The following is a 22,061-nucleotide window of genomic DNA, read 5'->3' as shown; positions in this document are numbered from 1 at the left end:
TGCTGTCTGTGTCTTTAATACATGTTTTTTATATTGTATTGTGTATATAGTACTGTTTTGAAATGTATGTAGAAAATACATTAAACATCTTATGTCATCTTTTAGCTTTAATTTCATGTACTTTTTTCTTTATATATAAAAATGTATGAGATGCATAGAGGCTTGTTTTTTTTCTGAAAATATCCAAATTGGACCTCAACTCAGACAGTCAGTAGATATCATAATAATAAATTATAAATAGGCAAGGTGGATTAAACCCACAGCAGGTTATGCTTTCAAGCTCATTGAGACTGTGAATTGTAAATTTGGCAGTAGTTACAAGCCTCCTTTCATTATAAGTACAGACTGAACATAACAGATTTAATTGTGTGCTTATTCTTGGCATAATTTGTACTGTACTGAATATGTTATATTTGTTGAGAATAACTGCCTCTTAAGGACAAGTTCTTGGTGATCTAATAAAAAAACAATGTTATGTTAGCTTATTTTTTGTTAAAAGCGTATTGCCTGAAAACAACCATTGGAACATTGATACTTTTTATACAAATGTGACTTTCTAAAGTTATAGCTGTTTTATGAAAATCCTTACATGAAAGAAAAATATTTTTCATGTACCTTTCTAGAATGTTATTCCTGCTGAAGTCTCTCTGGTTTGTGTTGTGAAACCTGATGAGTTTTGGGACAAGAAAGTTACCCATTTCTGTTTCTGGAAAGAAAAGGACAGACTAGGTTTTGAGGTAAGTAATGTGACTAAAGACATTTAAATGTATTATTTTTTTAAATGAAAAATCCTCAAGATCTTTGCCTGTGTCTTATGTATTTGTATTAGTTTTTGCTGTGTATCCATAGCCTTTCCGTGCGGGATACAATGGTACTGCCCACAGGGATATGGGGATTTAAACCCCTAATGTGGTTCATTGATGGTTGATGGTAAAGTCATTGTTGAGGATAAGTATGGATACTGAAACTTTGACTTGGGTTTTCCCCAGATGGAAGGATTAAGCCCAGGAGTTGTTTCTAGGATCCTTTTAGTTTGTAATAGGATAGGAAAGGTTAAACCGTAATTATTTTACAGTTTTGGACTTGTGGCTAAATATATCGGTTGGGTTTTGTTTTTCCATCTAAAGGTTAAGCCTTGATTTTTTTTCTGTGCCAAATGAAGGCTGTAATTTTGTTTTTAAAATACCACTGCGCTCATTGACCATTGTGGGAAAATGCCACTAGGGGCACAAGGACATTTTATGATGTTGATGAGGGACAGCCACATCTTTATGAGACAGCATAATAATAATCAATTTGAAATGTTGATAAGTTTTAATATTTTGTTCTATAGGTGTCATTTAGAAACTGTAATTAAAAGCGTTAAAAATTTAGATATGAAATGACAGGTCACATTAAAAATGGAAAAATGTCCGATATGATTTATCTTGATTTCTGGTTTTACATCACAAAAACCTGCAATTTCAATAAGGCAATAAGGGTGTGTAGACTTTTTATATCCATTGTAGTTGACTTTGCATATTATTAACTCCAACTGAAATTGATTCCTTGTTCAGCCTGAAAACAAAGGTATTGTACAACACAAGTCATTATTTCGCAATTCAAAGTTATAATGGCAAATGTGTGCTGAAGAAGAAGAAGCATAGTATTGTATAGGCTGAATCAATGTTAGCAGTAAATATGACTGCTTTATTACAGGCTTTTAATTTGCTTAATTAAGGGTTTTAATTGTTAAAGGGTTTGAACAAGAAACGTGGTGCTCATGCATATAGCCACTATATTAGAATAAAAAACATACAATGTACTGTAATTTACACTTGTGTGGCTTCTATCTTATAAATAGACTATGAGAGGTTTAGACTATGTAAGCAACTAATTATTGTACAGATAATTATTAATAAGGCGAACAAAAAATAGCTAGCTGGGGTTCCTGTTGAGATTAGGGCAATTTAATTAAGGGTTTAAAAGTATTGTGTGATAATCTGGTTCTCTTATGTTTTATAAATTCAAATGTACAATAAACAATTGCTAATGGCAATGGCTCATGTTTATGCATCCAGATTTCAAGATTTTAGCAGCTATTGTGATTGGGGAATAACAATTTTGAAATGTTTTGAAGATTGATGTACTGTGAATGATGTATGTTGTCCTATTTTTTTCATAAAAGTAGTTGCAGCAGGTCTCTAGTGTCTCACTCAGGGAAGAATGCAATGTGAGTTATGCAGTTAGGTTTGCTGGTGGTGCATGTTGGTTGTGCTGAGTGATCAGCCTTGGCCTACAGGGATCAGTACATTAGTTTCTGAATTCGCTAAAGTGAGGGGAAAAAATAATTGGGGTTGCTTTTCTTTGCCATCGAAACCCTTACTGGCCATGTTGCACAGGTTTTATAGGCAGAGTGCAGTTCAGCAGAATCCTATATTCAAGAGGTAGTTTTAAATTTTAAAAGTGGAAGATAATTAGGGCAGTCTTTCTGACGACGTGGTTTGAGCGTGTGCCTTAATTGTAATGAGATTAACAGAATTTCTGGTAAATACCTTTTATGTGCAATTTCAGAACTGTCATAAATATTGAGCACACCTTAATGTTTATACATCGAGTAAAAGCTTAAATTAAAGGTTCAAGTGCTGTTTTTTCTGATAACTAGTGACTGAAAGTTTATAAATTATTTTTTTTTAAGTATTCATGACACAAATTCTACTGTTTTATTGCAAACACTGAATGTAAGAACATAAGAGAGGTCACAAATTGGAGATGGTTATTTGGGCAGACTTTCTTTATTTTGTTGCTTATAGTTCGTCCCAATAATGTATATAACCTCTTCCCGGAGTCAGTTTCACAGGTTTGAAAATATAGTACATTTTTTTAAAGTTTACAGTAGTACTGTTTGAATAAAGAGGTACTTTCTAAGTAACTAAATGCATCTGCTTTTATTTTGCCAGTTGAGACCCTAGGTTCTTATTAATAGTTTGAATTCGAAGGTATTCCTTGGATATGTGGTTTGCATTCTATAGAAATACATACGGATATTTTTTTCCTATACGTAAAAACTCTGGGCATTTCAGAATACATTTTCTTTATTCTTTTTTCCATTTTGAATTGAATGCTTTTACTGCATATAATTTAGCAGGGTCTTAAGTAGTCTGTGGATACATTACAAGTGTTCTACAATTATTGTACTACATTAAAAAATAACTTTATTCTTTATCTACTAGAAAAAGCTGATGTGTAATTCTACACTCTTTAGGGAAGTTAAACTTTGATATTTTAAGGAAAAATTGCAAAATATCGAGAGGAATCTAGAACGATGTAGTTTGATTGAGTTTAGAACAAGCCTTTCTTGGTTCTGACCCATTGCCTTTTGACTGAATTGATATTGGTGTGAAATATGCATAAGACAGATATGATGTTTTCCTTTTCTCCATAAATCATTCAGTATCTTTCCTTAATCTGTTTTATGTTTAAACTTGCAAGATAAAACATGTAGTTATAGCTTAACATTCTCATATTTTCCAAAGAGACATATATGTATATAATCCAAATACAGTTTATTGTATTTATTGATGCATTATATTATCTTTTTAAAAATAAAGTAGGTTAAGGTTTGTATGTATGTGAATGTTGCACAATCTCTGTCCAATCTGTTAGATTGCATTCCAGACAGGTTAGTTAGCATGCAAGTCAAACCTGCTGTTCTTGCAACATGTATTGCACATTTAGTGGCAGTTTTTGGGGTTCTTGCTTTTACTGCACAGGTGATATGTTAGCACAGTACTACATTGTGTAATAAAAAAGAAAGCTGAATAGTATTTTCAACAGAGACTGCCTCTTACACTTATTTCCCCAGTGGTAGTACAGAAGAAACAAACCAACTGATTTGACTGACAATCTGGGCCAGGCATCACCCTCAAGCCGTCCTCATAACTTATTTTGTTCACCAGATGGTCTAGAATCCAGAATTAGGATTCAGTTTTATCATGTGTGGATGTTATATCTAATTGTTTTTATAAAAGGGTGTGTTTAATTTAGGAAAGTTGACTTTTTGATATTTGAATATTTATAGTTACTGAGATTTATCAAAGCATTTTCAAACACTATAGTGTAGATTAAAGCTCATTTTCTTATGACGTTTGTTTACCAGTGGTTTGTTTACTTTTGTATTGAGGAATACCAGATATTTGTGTACTTTTTCTGCATTTTGTGCTTTTTTAGAACAGAAGTGTTGAAATTGACAGATTTCTTAACTAATAACTTTAGGATGAGCTGCATTAACAATGCTGTATTGGTTAGAAAGCACCTCAACAAGTTGATAGGGATGTCATTTCACTGAAATCCTATATTTGAAAGGTATCATCAAGCAGGGAGCTAATATATTGTAAATATGCTTCCAGAGACCAGAACAGTTAGAACCATGTTTTTAATGTTATTTTTATTTAAATATTTAAGCTGTGTGAGTCTGGGTAAAAACAATAGCTATAGACGCTAGCATGGTTTTTATTTTGTTAAAGGTAAGAAGAAGCAGATTTTGTTTCATAGCTGCCCAGTGGAATTACTATCAGCTGTTGTCTACACAGGAAACTGCTATCGGAGATTCATTCAGAGTTATTCATGTTTCTCATTGGCCTTCATGTGGAGGAATGTTAATAAGTGGAAATGCTTGTTTATGGTTGCACATTTAGTCTTCTTTTGTATTACCTAAGGATTAAAAGACAGAAATGAAGAGCTTCCCTATGAAGACAAAGGGGGATGTTAAATCCTATAGAATTTCACAGCTTTACAAGCTGTCAAAACACTTGAATTTATCTCCATGGCATGTAGAATGTAGTGCATTTACCCCCCACCCAGAGCTAAACTTGTACTTCTGTGAAGTGTTTTGGCAGTTGATCAGTTAGTGACTGAATCAAGTATTGCATTTTTCATCATGGTAGCAATATGTAATATAAATCAAAGGTATCAAAGCAGTGCTTTAAGAGAAATCTGCCAAGGGTATTATTAAACTGTTTTCCATGAGGTTGAAATAATTGGTTATTTCATTTGCTTTTTTAAGTACAATAACAAATACTGGGGTTATCCATTTTCTTATAGTTTAATTTTAGAAATTGTACTCACTGCTTTCAAATTATAGTCTGTAACTTATACTGTATTTAGCTATACTACAAGGTGCTTTTTTCTTTTTTGTCTGCATAAAATCCATCTTCCTCAATCCATTTTGTATAAATGATTGTTGTCCCTTATTTTAGCATTTGAGGTGATTTTTGGAAGGGACAAGATATCCTATCTCATCTACTTTATGCTGAGAATTTCTATTTAATCATGGGCTTCACGTCTTCAAGTATATATACAATGTTTCAAACCAGCAACTGTTCCCAGTTTTACAGTTCCTAAGCTAATTGAGGTATAGGATGATGTACCATGAGGAACTGTGTGATCTGAATAACCTTTTTTATGTTCTTCTTGAGCAAAGTGTGTTCTATCGGCAATATCTCAGTCTACTGTGAATGACAAGGTACATCAAATGTGTTCTATAACTTGCTGCCTCTATCCCATTCCAGTTTTTCAGGTCTGGTCCCCTTTGTCACAGAAGTAATCAAGGAATCCTTGCATTGTGTCTGACACCCATTTAGTGACTTCTTGTGTTCCACAAAACTCAGTTTTGAACCCTCTTTTCTCTAGCATCTAGCATGTTACCATTAAGCCAGGTCATCCTTGGTGGTACTGTGTTTCTTACTCCACTCTGATGACACTCAGATCAGATTCTACAATGTATTTGTTGTTCAGTACTGATAAGAGAAAAGTAAAGCTTCTGAGTCCACTAAACAAACTGGAAAACCTGGATGAATTGAGCATGATTGGTACTGGTCATTCTGGTGAAACACAGTAACATTACACTACAGATTCCCATTTACTGTGTTTCCCTACGACAAGATTCCATACAGAGTACAACATGGCCTTCTACACAAATAGTATCACAACTGTGAAACACTCTACATGAGACTTAAAATTCCCTGTCACCATTTGTTTTCTAAAATTTCTTCAGGCAAGCATTTAATAAATTTTAAAACATAAATGCCAGTTTTTCCCATGTTTCAACATGTTCTTTCTACTAATGTGCTGCTGACTTATTACTGTAAAGCTCTTTGAGATACCATGACATGAAAGACGCAATGTTAAATTATTAGGCATGGACTTTAGAATAAAATCATTTTAAAAAAAAGTATAGTTTTAAGACTTGCTATTTTTCAAAGATGCTGTAATGTGCAGAACTCCAAGCAGCTGATTAAAATATATATTTTTCTGTTTCTCCTCCTCTTTAGCTCTAGGAGTTTTATGGGGTTTGTTTGTACAAGAGCCAACTTCTGTTTTGCCTGGTGTTGATTTAGCAGCAAGCATCTGCAGGGACATCTGCTGACTGTTGTTGTGCATGCTTATAGTGCAGTGTCGAATCAGGACAAACTAGATTTAAAAAATAATAAAAGAACATGCCGTAGAAATGTGAAAAAGCCTGCAGCAAAAGAGCTTGTCAGTAGTTTACATTGGGATATGTGTGTATTCCATAAATTGGTTTGAAGTCAATATATGAATGAATCAATGAATTGATTCTCAAACACAGGAAGCATCTGTGGACCACCTGAAGATAAATGTACACTCTGGGTATGTTTTTTTCTTAAAACCATTAGGGCTGATTGATTAGATTCTAAAAGTGGTTCCCCATCCTGGTACAAGGAATTGAGCGCTCTTGGTTTTGCACTACCCATGTTCTGTAGTCAGCTCTTGAAATTTTGTATGGGATTTGTAAAAGATGCCAACCCTGTACCCATTTCAGAGTTTCAGAACTGTGTGTAAATGTAACCAACTGGTCCACTACAGAACAGAAAAAAAGACACACATTGTCAGGAGTATTTAATGCAGAGTTTCACACTTGCACATTTTCAACAGTTGATAATAGGTTATCAATTTATTAGTCAGTAATAATAGAGTGAACTCTTACACAAATGAAGAAGGAAGTGCATTAAGTTCTTTGTGCTGAATTAGGGTATTTTTTAAGCCAAGAACTAAGTGAAGAACAAGATAAATGTCTTAACAAGCAAGCAGATCAATTAAAGGCATCAATTAGCACTGGTGATTAAGAGCTCTGCTAGAACGAAAACCAGCAGACAGAGGGGTCCCCTAGGAGCTGTGGGTCTAAAGTAATTCCCTTGCATTTTTTGAATAGGTAAATGAGTGATATTTATGTTTGTTATAGGCCTGAATTTATTGTTTGTTTTATAATGGAAACTTTGTACTTTTTATTGATTTTCTCATAATTGTTAAATTAAGGTTTGAAAACCCAAACAAGGTATGTTTGTGAATGAGTTTCTAATAAAAATGCTGTGTGTAGCATTCATAGCTGGCCATCTGTGTAGAAACAGGCATTAAAGCACAACCTTAACTTATGTCTTTTCCTTGTTTTCCTGTAGAATATTTTTAATTGGACTGGATAAAAGCAACATTTTTCAGTAACATTTAACATAAACCAGATTTTTCCGTTTATATGGTTTTGTGATATAGGGATATGTTATGGCTTTGTTTTAATTAAGCGTTAACTAAAAGTGATGTTAGTTTTAGTGAAAATGTGAGCTAGCTGTTAATAATTTGAATTGTGTACTATTCTTAAATGTAATTGCTGTGAGAAACAGTGATTGAGCTGGATCACAAGCATGAAAGTGGTGAAACAAAAACATCCTTATTTAAATGATTAATTACATTTATGAAAATTTAATAAAATGTAGGTGTTTCAGGGTTTGTATCTTTCCCATCCCATCCTTTTGTTGCTAGTAACTGAAAACTCCTTTAATGTTCTTTTACAAATAATCAGAAATTGTAATAACTTATTTACTTATTAAATCACAAAAATAAAGTGGAACTGTAGTCCAAATTTCTCAGATCATTTTTTTAAATCTTTGGAACAAAATAAGTTAATTGATGTGATAGACAAATTTTACAAATTGTGAATAAAGGACAAAATTGTGAACTTTGTGAAAGTACTGTCAGTCGGTATTGTTGTCACAAACTACTGGTGTCGCCACGGGCAAGAGTGAGAGTTTGCATGAATTGCAACATGAAGCAGCCCTTCCTGCTCACTAGTCCCTATAATGACTAATGTAATGCAATGTACGAGCGAATAAGCACAGGTTGTGCAGCACACATTTCCCAACAGAAGTGTTCCAATGTGATCAGCACACAGAGTTAACAAGTAAGCAGTGTTTGTCAGCAAAACCATCCGAGAGCAATATTTCTATTGGCTTAAAAGAGATGTATTCACAAGCCTGTTTGTTTACAATGCAAAAGGGCCACTTCACCATACTGGATGTTTTGTTGCCTCGTTCTTAATCGCAGACAATGACAGCAATGTTGCACTGCTCATATCTGGAAGTTTGTGATGTAAAACCTCCAATTTACAAGTTACTGTGTACATTTTACTTTCATTCTGGTTTGAAATGCCATTACAAATGCTGATTCTTTCTAACCCCCAAATTTAAAAATAGCATTGCAGTTCCCGTTTAAATCTTGAGAGCTTGAAAGTGTTACTTTACGATACCTGGATAAAGTGCAACCAGTACAGAGTTTTATGGATTCCGTTGAATAAGATTAACATTTATAATCCAGCTGGGAGGAAGTTCAAACACTACTAGCTTGTATTGATATCTACTTCTAATTTGAAATCGTATTTCACAGCACATCCAGCTAAAACTAATGTAAGCATCTGCCATCTGCATTGAAAGCTTTTCAGAAGTGCCCGGTGTTTGCACAGATTTCTATTTTACATTTGAATGGCTTGAGTAATCATGTAATTGTTTTGTGTTGGCACTGTACTTGGTGGTCACAATTTGTATGGTGTTAAATTGTGTGACTCATGTTATTCATTGTTGTTTTTGACATGTTCAAAAATATTTCTATTTTTTTTTAAATGCAGACACTTTGCTATAATGTTAGTTTTATTTCCCTCTCTGGTGCTGCAGGTTATTTTAGTCTCTGCCAATAAACTGACTCGGTACATTGAGCCATGCCAGCTCACTGAAGAGTTTGGTGGCAGTCTCCTCTATGACCACATGGACTGGCTAAACAAAAGATTGGTAAGTTATCATTACTTGTCGATCATAACCTCATGTGCTATATAAGAAAATGCTTTACATTGTTTAAAGGTGAAGTTAAGCATCATACAATAATCAGACCTGGGAAAAGCTTGTTACTTTTGATCTTGATGGTAGATTAAGTGCTTCTGTTTTCTATATGTTAATATTTTTCAGAAACAATTAAAATATCCGTGACATTTTAATATAAAAATACATTCTTTGAAAATATTTAAATCAAAATTTGTTTAAACATTAATTTACTGGGATAGGTAAGACATTTGATTGATAAAAGAGACTATATTTATTTGAATTCAGTACAGCAGTTAGGACCTACTGTGACACACTTGGCCATAATGGATAATATTTCAGTTTTAATTTTTGGCCAAAATGCTAATTCTATTTAAAGATTATTCCTTTCCCGTAAAACAGGTATTTGAAAAATTCACCAAGGAGTCCACCTCTCTTCTGGATGAGCTTGCTTTAATCAATGCGAATGAGAAAGGCAACCAGCAAGACAAAGAAAGGTATTACTACAAACACTTTCTTCCAGTTGACTTAAAGAAAATTTTCATTAAAGTAATTATTTTCTTGTCTTCATTGGCAAAGGCATTATTTGCAAAAATATACATTTAGTGTGAATTATTGAACAATACTTTTTAAACATGTGTGGTTAAATGAAATACTGAACTAATAATTTTCTACTCTCCATGCGTATATAGAACCACTAATATCTGTGTTGACAAAAAAGTTTCCCAGTGTATGATAAGCAGTGAAAAAAGTCTATTGTTCCTATTTGTGTCTTTGTGGTCATCATTTTTTTGATTGAATTCTACAATGAAGGCCATCATAGCAATACATATACAGTTAAACCTTAATTTAATGGACCTCTGTTTAATGGATTTTACTTTTAATGAACAGTTCCTGATATTCTTTATTTTTGTCTACTCACAAGAGATACCAGACATGTTAAACCAATAGACAGTTAAATGTAAACATGTCCGTTATTGATGGAATACAGTTTGTAATTGTGGTTATTATGAATCATTGCATTGCATGATCACTATGGACAGATGATTGAATTGAGTTAATAAAGGAGAATGGTGATGATGTTCTTGGGCTGTCATGGTTCTTGGGGTTTCTGCCCTTGCCGCTCCTGCCCTGCCAGTTCATCCCTCAGTGGGCACGAACCCGGGTCTCCTGCGTCACACAACAGGGAACTTGCCAGCTGAGCTAAAGGAGAACTCCCTCGGCCCGGGCGGCTGAGATCCCTGTAATACGCAGGGGTATATTCGTTACAGGGCCCAATATGTGCTCCAGCAAAGTTGAAGTGTAAACAAATGTGTAATAATATAAGAAGACGTAGTTCATGCATATGATATGCAGAACTATTTATTATTGTTTTATAACTGTTGTATAATAGTGTTGTATTATACTGCTGTCTTTGGGGTAGATTTACAGAAAACAGATTTGTCTTGTGCTGCAATATGAAAGCTCAGTATGAGGATTAGTATAAAGAAATGAAACTGATCTCTACATTTAATGACATATGTAAGTAAAGGTTCAAGTTCTGGAAGCTATTGGCAAGCTGTCTATAATCCCACCCCACCAGCTGCACTGTGTGCATTCTTGCTTTTCAGATTTAACTTTAGCTGTCTATTATTCATGATGAAATAGTGACAGTGAATTTATAACTGTTACCCTTGTGTTTTAGACCAGCAGATTATAACTTTCTACCCTCATTTGACCCAGAAACTGTTCTACAGACCGGTAAGTTTATCATTTGCATATAAGTAGCTATGTGTCCTGCCTTTATTGACCTTTTTAATATGATTGAATTTTGTATTTTAACTGGTGTTTAGGTGATGGATTTTGATAAAGAACGTAGACTTTTGTCTTGTGGAGTTTGACAGAAATAGTTTTTGCTAACTCTTATATAATGCATTTTAAAAAAAAGCTTATTAACATTGTAAACATATCTATTTTTAGAAAGTGATGTCATTATACATGGTCAGTTATATATGTTGTTGTAGTATTGAAAGACAGCAACTTAGAATTTACTGCTAATGGTTTGTTTTATCAAAAATACAGATACAGTAGAAAGGCAAGTTATAAAATTACATAATGCAGCAAAGTTTATAACTTGTTGTGATACCAGAACATCAGCTTTAAACTATTATGTTTTTAGAACTGGTATTATAGTATTCTTTAACCATACAAATCTTTTGTATGCTTATTGCAATTTTACATTACTGATGTACCCTGAGAGTTTTTTATTGTGCTGAAAATATTTAGAGCTTGTCAGAACAAGCAGGAATAAAGCTATAACAGAAGCATTATAGTTTGAATGTTGTAGGTGTTTACCTATGATATGTATGAATGTTCCTGTATTTATGGATGGATAATCCATTTAACCATTTAGAAACTGTATATTATATTATTATATACTATGTATACGTTATCTAAAGATAAAGAAGTGCAACTATTTATTCACTACTTATCTAATACTGTCTAATTAACCCTTTAAACTTATTATATGATGACAAGTTGTCATGCCAGAAGACAACGTTTTCCATTAACAGGTGGATGATATGAAATGTCTACATGCAAGACATTTCTAATCTTCCTGCATGTTATGTTGACAACATCTAGAAATTTGCACTCTGCCAAACATTAGATCAACACCAGTCTCAAAGTAATTTTTCATCATTGACAGTAAAGCCTGTCTCCGCACAACAAGGCTCAGTCAAAACTTCCTGCTTCAATTTCGGTACCAGTCGACCGGAAAATAGCTAATTTATCAACCATCCATAAATGATGTCAAACCTGAACATAGTAATTGTAGACCAATATGTCTTATTTCAATTGTAATGTTTTAGGAACAATAAGTACAGCTAAACTCATGGCTCATTTATATGGCAGTAGGATTCTAGGAGATAATCAGCATGGATTTAGAAATAAGTAAGTTTAGTTTAAATTATTAGAGTTTTGAAAAAACAGCAGCAATATTGGACACAAACTGAATATTATATACAATAATTGATAATAATTCAAAATAAATGCTTACTTTTTAAAACTGCAAGACAAAGTAATGCAGGTGTTTGAATTGACTACTCTTTAATAAATAGAAAACAGAGTGAAGGCTCCAATTGGATTGATGTAATTAGTGAAGGTAACTTTTCAAAGATCCACTACTTGTACTGATTAAGATCACTGATGTAGATTCTGGTGTATGTGATTAGTTATTTTTAGATAATGAAATATTAGCAGTATAAGCATTTTGAAACCTGCAAAATAAATTCATAAAGATTAAGATTTAAGACTGGGTAAACATCTGGCAGATGGTATTTAATGTAGAGAAATGCAGAATGTTAAACATAGGTGGTAAAAATATGACCTTCATATACAAGTACTGACTTCTAGAAAAAAACTTATAAAGAAGTATTAGGCTTTAATATTAATACATTTATGACTTTTTCCAGTCTAGGAAAGCAATAGAAAAGGCAAACAATATCAGGCTATACAGTTAAAGTGTAGAATTTTAATCAAGGGATGTTGTGTATAAAGTGCACTAATAAGACCTCATTTAGAATATTGTTCACGGTGTTTCTCACCAAGCTACAAAAATATGCAGCTCTTTGTTGTGTAAAGAAGACAAACAGATATGTTCCTTGGTTTAAAGGACTGAGCTTGTTACAGCCAAACAGTTCTGAATCCACAGAGGCACTGACAAAGTTACCCCGATGGAATGAATCACAAACCAGAACACGTGCAATGAAACTAAAATGGTGAACAGGAGGAACTTCTTTACATATACAGTAGATATCAAAAGTCTACACACCATTATTGCTATTTCTGCTTTTGTTGATATAAAGGCTGAAATTAAGACAAATCATATCGATCTTTTTTTCCTTTAATAAGATCTTGTAAACAACAATATTTAAGTCAGAAACACAGTCACAGCCCTTTTTAGGTCAGAGTTTCTATACGATTGAGGTCTGGGCTCTCACTGGGCCATTCCAGGACATTGATCTTCCTTTTTTTAAGCCATTCCTTGGTTAGGTTGGCTGTGTGCTTCGGTTCATTGTCATGTTAAAAGGTGAAGTTCTTCTTTAACTTAGCTTTCTGGCCGAAGAGCCATACAGATTTTTGTGCCAAAATATCTTGATATTTGGAGCTATTCATTTTCCACTCTATCCTGACCAGAGTCCCTGTCCCTGCTGAAGAGAAGCAGCCCCATATCATGATGATGCCACCACCATGGTCATGGTTTTGAGAGACTGAAGGTGTTATCTTGCAAAATTTTTACAGGCTTGGACGTTCTCATTTGTGAGAAATGGCTTCCGTCTTGCCATTCTACCCCACAGCTCAGACTTGTGGAGAATACGCTAAATGGTTGTAATATGCAGGGAGTGGTCAGTTACTGCCATAGATTCCTGAAGCTCCTTTATAGTTGCCGTTGGTCTCTTGGTAGCCTCCCTGATGATCTTTCTCCTTGTCCGGTCATCAATTTTGGAGGGACGTCATGCTCTTTGCAATATCCTGGTGGTGCCATATTTCCTCCACTTCTTAATTATGGTCTTTACAGTGTTCCATGATATATGTAATGCCTTCAAAATTCCTTTGCATCTCTCTCCAGATCTGAACCTTTCAACAATAAGGCCCCGTAGATCTTCTATTAGATCCCTGTGAACCTTGGTTATCTCTGCACTATGCAACCAAGAAACCTTCAGGGAAATCCTATAGGAACAGCTGATTTTATTTAGGGCTAATCAGAATCACTTCAGCTGATATAAGGTGAAGGCAAATTACCTTTGTACATGATTTGGAATGTGATTGGTTAAATCTGAACACGGTTACAACCCCATTTATAAAGGGTGTACACACTTATGCAACCAAGGCATTGAAAGTTTTTTTTTAATTTTAATTATTTTTCCTAAAAATGATCAATTTATTTTTCACTTAAATATAGTTGGTTATGACATGATTTGCCTTGATTTTAAACTTTGTTAACAAAAGCTGAAATTTCAATAAGGGTGTGTAGACATTTGATATACACAGTAGGTTTTGGGGAGTTTGCAACAAGTTACTCAGCCATTTACCATCTATGTTACGTTTTAGCATGTGACTGTTTCTCCCAAAAATGTAATGTTCTGTGAATCTTTCTTTAGCTCATATTTTGTACACAAAAACTTTCCCCTGTAATGTGCTTTGAAAGGCCATGAGCTGCTCTCAGAACTGCAGCAGCGGCGATTCAATGGATCAGAAAGTGGTGTATCCTGGTCTCCCATGGATGATGAGCTACTGGCTCAGCCACAAGTGATGAAGCTGCTGGACTCCTTGAGAGAGCAGTATACTAAATACCAGGAGGTTTGCAGACAGAGGAGTAAACGCACCCAGCTTGAAGAGATTCAGCAAAAAGTAATGCAGGTAAAGACCAAGTCTGATTGTGGCCGACAAATGCCATTTGGGATTTTTTTTAACTGTTACCACACATATGTTTAATGTGTGGTTGGTATGAACCCAGAAACAACATGTGTTAGTTTGGGCTTCAGCATCACCTCTTTTATTATTAGGATTATTAGTATTTTGAGTGGTTTTATTTAACATTGATGTTCTACAGGATTTTCTTACATTTTTTGTCATTACTTTTGTATGTACAGTGTTTTTTCTATATATTTTGCTATTTTTATATTCATTTGGTTTAAATGATGCCTTGTCATTTTTTGGCAGGCTGTCATCAAGAATACTGCAAGGTTTGATTTATCAGTCTCACCTGACACAGCTCTGTCACTCAGTGGACTGAATTTCACTGCTGCTCTGTGACCCCCTCATAGAGGTTAAGGAGTGAATTAAACTGCAAATTCCCTCTTGGTGGAGTTACTGAATACAATGTGTTAATGCTGCTTTTTTAAGACATAATGGCATTTTATATTTGGATATTTTTTAGTCATAGAGATAAAATATACTTTCATAGTCTGGAAAATATATTTTGATGCAGTAAGTATAAACAGTACTGAATAGGAACTAGAACTGAACTAGTAAAACTAAGAACAAAATGGCAATACTGGGGATTAATCAGTGAATCATAAAATGAAATCCAAATGTTAACTGTTTCCATACTGTCAGTAAATAAAATAGTGAGGCCTTGTTAGATTATCTTTTATTCAAACAACTCATTTTAGAATGTTTTAGTTCAGATCTTTTATTGGAAGTTTTACAAGATCAACAACTGAACACATTTTCCAAGTTATAAATCCCTTAAATTGCTGACCCTCCTCTCTACACCCTAAACCATAGAAATATATCAACTTAAAAAAACATAAATAGATAAAGCAGTAACTGAAAAAAAATTAAATAAGGATTAGTATATTAAAAAATAAGAAAGAGAGGCAACATCAAGACACTCATAAAGACTGCTCATGGCTGAGATATTAGGATACATCTTCAGTCTGAATCAGTTAGCTCATGAGTATAGTTAAAAAAAAACTTTGCCAAATACAGTAAAATTTGTTCATGGAACCTAGAATTTAAGAATTAAGAATTATTTTTATTTTATTTTATTCTATCCACATAATGATTTAAAAAAATACTTTTATGCACAAGCTATTGGATAGAATGTGGCATAATTAATATTCAGTCATATTTCACGTTTGCCCTTGAATGTGACAGATAGTGACTTAAGTGCAGGCACCATTACTTAATTTCTGTGGAGATCACATGATATCACTGCAGCCAAGAATAGGATATTATAGAAATACTATAGTATATGTTTTTTATGGCAGTACATTTTCCTAGCTTTAATACTTTAGCTAATTTCTAAAGCTACTAAAATGTTATAAATGTTCCAACCTCTGCCTGCAAGTTATATTTTGTTATAAAGTGAGACTTGTTAGTAAGACAGATCATTTGCATGAAGGGCTCAAATAAATTGCCATTATCATTCTGCTTTTTTGTATGATGCTGATGCTTTTTGCTGCTGTAGTCAAGAGTTGGTCTGGGATTGATGTAGTTTACAGTAGTGAAGTTTTTTTCATTGTCTAGGGTGGCTGATGTGGCAACTTGCTATACTATTGTTGGTGTAATATTAAAACATCTAATCCGATTGTTACAGATGGTTAAATTGTCATCTATACCTCATTCTCAGTTTAACAGCTCATGCTTTATGGACTTTTAATCCCTTTTAAGAAAAAAATAAATTTTCATTTATAAAAGAATTATAAAGATGTCTGCATGCCCATTTTATTTTTGTTCAAATATTTTATCCTGAATAAACTGGGTCTACTCATCAACTTTCATAAAAAAAAATGATTGAGTGGTTATGTACTCTGCATTGATTCAATAGCCCCAAGCTTGTTTTATAAGCAGAAATTGCGAGAAATGGAAAATTGCCTTTATAGGAAAGAGATAGTACAAGAGAAAATATTTATATTTCATTACCCAATTAGATTTGAAGGAAAGCATGCGATTTATACAATCCAATAGTGCTTTTTGTTTGTAATTTTGCATTTTGCAATAATTTTATTTGTACCAGTGGGTAACTCAATTTTCCAATCTCGCGAGAATTGCACTTTCATTAATTCACTTATTGACATAAATGTAGAATGAGACACACGAATGCGCTGGATCATTTGTAAACTGTCAGCTTCCTGAATGACATGACCTGAGGTTAATGAAATTTGCTATTCTTGGAATGCATTGAATAGGTTACATCTTTATTTCACTTCAGATTCCTTTGTTTTGAGACAGAATTTTCTATAGTACAGAGTCAACTTTATTTTTCATGTTTTTTTTTTGTGCCTCAGTTTAAGTAGAGGGACCTGTGCTACTTGTGTTGTACTATAAGTTGTGCCTTTCAGGGTTCTAATGGAGTGTAATTAAGGGTTTATTCAATTTCACGTCCATACAGGTTGTAAATTGGCTGGAGGGTCCTGGTACAGAACAACTTAGAACTCAGTGGGGAATTGGAGATTCCATTAGAGCTTCCCAGGCTCTACAGCAGAAACATGAGGAAATTGAGAGTCAGCACAGTGTAAGTTTATTCCCTCTTTGTCAGTGTTTTCTACCTTAAAAAGAAATAAAGCTGGTGATTTTAAATTATGAAGTACTTAACCTCATCAAGCTACAGTAAAGCAGATTAAAGCATGTGTTTTTCCCCATTTATTTCATTTAAAATAATTTTATAATTTTAATGCTCCTCATGCACTAATAATATTTATTGAATAAATTAATATGTAATGTTAATGAAATGAACAGCGAAATTGCTTTACCCTGTTTGGAGAACATTTTAAATGATCTTTTTGAATGTGAAGTGAGTCCACATTTTACTGAATGTAGTTTAGAACTTTGAGTTAGTCAGGGAGTAAAACAAATGCTTTTTATAATGTATGAGTACAGGACACTGTGTTTTAAGAGCCATGGTGTGTTATACATGTATAACCTTTAAAGTTTGAGCTCCACTCTTAGAGTGCTTGTTGTCATGGCGACTTTAACATGACAAGTAAATGTTGGATAGAAAATAGGTTTTATCCTGACCATTGCTGTTAAATTCCCTGCTGGAAATCCATTTCAGATACTCTGCTATGTTATGGGATGGTTGGTCATTTGGAAAAAGGGGAATCGCAACCTCTGCAAAAGTGGGTAAAATACAAATAGGAAAAAGAATGTCTCGTTTTCATAAAATTATGACAGCATGAATGAGACACTGAAATCTTTATATTTGCACTATGGACATAACATTTGTAGTGCGTTGTTTTAGTTGCTTTTTTTGTTTTCAATCAGTTTATCGCTGGGGGATTGTGTCTCTATTCACATAATAAGCATATGTTTTGAATCTATATATTTTCAGAATTTAAGTAGTCTAGTAGTAATTGTATTATTTAGATTAAGAATTAAATTTAAATCATTTATACACTTTAACACACTTTTTTTAAGCCTGTGAGCATTTTTGTTTCTTCCAGTTCTATTTCTTGAAAACAGTACATTTCATTTTTTTCTCTGTTTTGGAAATGATCGTTCAGTACTTAATTTTCGTGAAAATTGTATCATAATCTCAAATAGAAAATATTTTTCCAAAGTTTCAAAGTGAAAGATTTATTATTTCAATTCTAAATCCATTGCAAAGAAGTATCCTGTAAGGAAAATGCTGGATTATATTCTGCTTCAGATACAAACATGGCGTGCTATATTGTGGTAAAACCAACAGGTGGCAGTAATACTGTATATTCTGAATAGTTTTGGATGAACAGAACGTTCATTCTGCCTGTACCGAATATCTTGATTGCACAATAGGTCATAACAAAGGTCATACTAACAGTTTTGTAATCATTTAATACTATTTGTTTTGAGACTTTTAGGTTTGATTTTCCCTGCTCTTAAACACTACGAATGCATTATGCCTATTTTTAGGAATGGTTTGCCGTGTATGTGGAGTTGAACCAGCAGATTGGTGCCCTGCTCAATGCGGGAGATGAAGAAGACCTGGTGGAACTGAAAGCCCTCCAGCAACAGCTGAGTGACGTGTGCTACCGTCAGGCGAGCCAGCTGGAGTTCAGGCAAAATGTCCTGCAGTCAGCCCATGAGTTTCATGGAATTGCTCAAGATGTAGGTTTTTATGTTGTATTCTAATTTAACAAAAGAAATGACTATTTTTTATGAATTCATAACACTGGATATGTTTTCAACTATTCTTTTTTTAGTTGTCACAGCAGTTAGACGGTTTACTTGGTATGCTTTGTGCAGATGTTGCCCCAGCTGATGGAGCAGCAATTCAACAAACATTAAAATTGCTAGAGGAGAAACTGAAGAGTGTTGGTAAGGAAAATTATTTTTTTCCCCCCAATTGTTTCCTATACTAAAAGTAATTTTGATTAGAACTCATTAAAAATTTTCTAAATTCATACACTATAAAAACATATGTGTGACTGCTGAGTGGCTCAGGTAACAAAAGCAATTGCTCTGAATCCACATTGTCCACGGGCGGAGCGGTGGCTCTGTGGCTAAGGATCTGCGCCTGTGACTGGAAGGTTGCGGGTTCAAATCCCGCGGCTGGCAGAGGAATCCTACTCCGCTGGGCCCCTGAGCAAGGCCCTTAACCCCAACTGCTCCAGGGGCGCCGTACAATGGCTGACCCTGCGCTCTGACCCCAAGCTTCTCTCCCTGTCTGTGTGTCTGTGTCTCCATGGAGAAAAGCTGGGGTATGCGAAAAGACGAATTCTTAATGCAAGAAATTGTATAGGGCTAATAAAGAAACATTATTATTATATCATTATTGTCCAGACATTGCCCAGGTAGCTCAGTATTGCTAGGAACACCCAAGCAACAGCACACAATAGCACTGGTGGTGGGGTTGGGATTGTTTATTTTCTGTGAAACAACAACTACTGCAACTTCCCAGGTAATTGCATACTTGCATACTAGTGACATTGGCGAGAGACACTTTGCTTCTCCATCACCAATAATACTCCAGGTTTCCCGATAGTGTAGAGCTTGCTATGTGTCAAAAAACAAATAGCTCATTGAATGGGCAGTTTGGAAGAGCATAACTGCTCTTCATCATTATTCCTGTGCAGTACTGTTGATGCTGTGAGTTGAGCTGTAAAGCAATTGCCAATTCCAAACTGGGTACATATGGAAAAGGAGTAATTATATAGATTTAAAATGTTTATTCTGATGCTTACAATTTACAGGATAGCAATTCAAATTGTACATGCTAATTGATTAGGAAAGTGTTTTCTGCTTGCTCAGTTTTATTGCCATTTTATTCATTTAGATGGTACTCTACAAGCCCTGAGGGAAAAAGGTCAAATTCTTTTAGAACAAATTTCTAACCAAACATCCTGGTCATATGGAAAGGAAACCACTATTGAAAACAAAGAGAATATTGAACATATCCAAAGTGTAATGGAGGATATGCAGCTTCGGAAACAAAGGTTAGTTTTGAACTGTGAACTATAATGAGTGAAAATGAATGGGGAATGTTTATTTCTTGATTGAGAATGATAATGCTCTGTACATGGTTGCACAAGCAAGTTTACAGTTACCTAAAGTCAGTGTTTGGGGTGTAGTTTTTAGAAATTCTTTTCAGCATTATCTAGAATAGTTGATAAAGAACTGTTGATAGTTTTGGGTCAGATTTTAATGTTTGGATATATATTTAACTGATGAAAGTAATTACAAAAATCTTAAAGCACTTTCTTTTTGTGACCTTTACAGATGTGAAGATATGGTGGATGTAAGGAGATTAAAAATGCTTCAGATGGTACAGCTTTTTAAGTGTGAAGAAGATGCTTCACAGGTGTGCAGTATTTTGCAGTATATGTAATGCTTGATTAGTTAAGCTGATTTCCATTTTAGTTTGGGTAATCTGAAAATGAAATTGTTTTCAGGGAGAAAGATAACTTCCAACATATACCTGATCCATTTTGGGGCTAAGGAGCTCATGCAGGCTTTCATAGTAGTCAAGACCTATAACCACAATATAACATACACAACAATTTCTGTAGAGTTCCTGTATGTTAATGTTTATTTAGAAAACAAATAAAAAATTATTTGATACGATTATTCCTACTACTAGTAGGAATAGTAGGAGGTAGTATGTCTTGAATTTGTTCGAGAGCCTGTTACATGACAATTTAAATGGATCCTGTGGTGTGCTGTACATTAGATTTGTTTGTTTTCCTGCTATAAACATACTGTAAGGTTATATATATATTAAGGTAAAACTTTACTCTTTCACATCTTGAATGTCTGAATAATTTTTCTTTTATAATGAAGGCAGTGGAATGGTTAGGTGAGCTGCTGGATGCCCTTTTGAAGACCCATATCAGACTAGGAGATGATGCGCAGGAAACAAAAATTTTACTGGAAAAACACAGGAAATTTGTCGATGTTGCACAGGTTTGTAAGGTTGAATTCTGAGCCCTTCGGTTTTGATTTTGTCTGTATTTGATTTGTTTTTTTTCCATTCTTTATTTCATGAATAACATAATTAATAATGAATTTACTGTTTGTGTTGTTTTACTTGTAGAGCACTTACGATTATGGCAGACAGCTGCTCCAGGCCACAGTGGTCCTGTGCCAGTCCCTTAGATGTACCACCAGGTCTTCAGGAGACACCCTCCCACGATTAAACAGAGTGTGGAAACAGTTCACTGTCACGTCTGAGGAAAGGGTCCAAAGACTAGAGATGGCCAATGCATTTCATGCTGCTGCTGAAAAGGTGAGGTTTAGATAATTGGGTGTTAATAATCCATTTATACTTCCACACCAGGGATAGGCAACTGCAGTTCTTGAGGCATGTTATGCAGGCACGTTTTAGTTAGTGTTATATTAAGACAACTTATCCATATATATAGGCAATTAAAATTAGAGTAAGTTAAACTTAAGGAGTCAACAACCTTTGAGCACTGGCATTTGTTGTCCTTGATGGAAACAGTTGACTGATGTAATGTACAATAGCAATAAATATTTCCTTATTTCTTTTTCCCCACAAATAATTGAAAAGAATCAATTACGTTATTGTATCATCTAAAGATAAAGCTAGTAGCAATGGCACCCCAGTATAGTTATCAGGACAAAGGTTACATGCCTTTATTTTTAAATAAAGTTGTTATAGTATTTTAAAACTTTTTAACATGACTGATATATTTATAGTACTGAACAAGGGCCTGGCAAATGGCTAAAAAAAGTGTTGAAAGTGATTGGTGCTTTACAAATAAAAGAATGTTTTTTATGTAATTTTAAACAGGTCCAAAACAGTGAAGTAATATAGCTAGTTTGATTTTAAGTAAATAATTAAGAGTTCTGCAGAACTCTGAGCTTTGAAAATCTGAAAAAGTAACATTTCTAGTGAATTAACTATTGCCAAAGTTCCAGACTTTCTTCTCTAGAACCTATAAGTAAGACCTTTTTAGGCTTTTATTTTGTTTATACAGTACCCCCTTTGATTCTGTC

At 34.1% G+C, this 22,061-nt stretch overlaps 1 protein-coding gene across 2 annotated transcripts in view; it reads left to right on the top strand.

Annotated features, from left to right (window-relative positions):
* sestd1 (SEC14 and spectrin domains 1) overlaps positions 1–22,061 on the top strand; it is a 39,018-nt gene that overhangs the window by 13,486 nt on the left and 3,471 nt on the right. For both annotated transcript variants that reach the window (XM_088605142.1, XM_088605141.1), the window contains exons 6-17: positions 624–737; positions 8,997–9,110; positions 9,540–9,634; positions 10,822–10,877; positions 14,326–14,537; positions 17,017–17,139; positions 18,516–18,710; positions 18,806–18,920; positions 19,879–20,038; positions 20,322–20,403; positions 20,883–21,005; positions 21,136–21,327. In XM_088605142.1, coding sequence (XP_088461268.1) covers positions 624–737; positions 8,997–9,110; positions 9,540–9,634; positions 10,822–10,877; positions 14,326–14,537; positions 17,017–17,139; positions 18,516–18,710; positions 18,806–18,920; positions 19,879–20,038; positions 20,322–20,403; positions 20,883–21,005; positions 21,136–21,327 — 1,581 coding nt within the window. The remainder of the gene's footprint in view (positions 1–623; positions 738–8,996; positions 9,111–9,539; positions 9,635–10,821; positions 10,878–14,325; positions 14,538–17,016; positions 17,140–18,515; positions 18,711–18,805; positions 18,921–19,878; positions 20,039–20,321; positions 20,404–20,882; positions 21,006–21,135; positions 21,328–22,061) is intronic.

Source organism: Lepisosteus platostomus, chromosome 14, assembly GCF_059453375.1.
Source record: "Lepisosteus platostomus isolate fLepPlt1 chromosome 14, fLepPlt1.hap1, whole genome shotgun sequence".
Lineage (NCBI taxonomy): Eukaryota > Metazoa > Chordata > Actinopteri > Semionotiformes > Lepisosteidae > Lepisosteus > Lepisosteus platostomus.
Note: the sequence above shows the minus strand (reverse complement) of the source record. Positions and strands in the feature narration are given on the sequence as shown.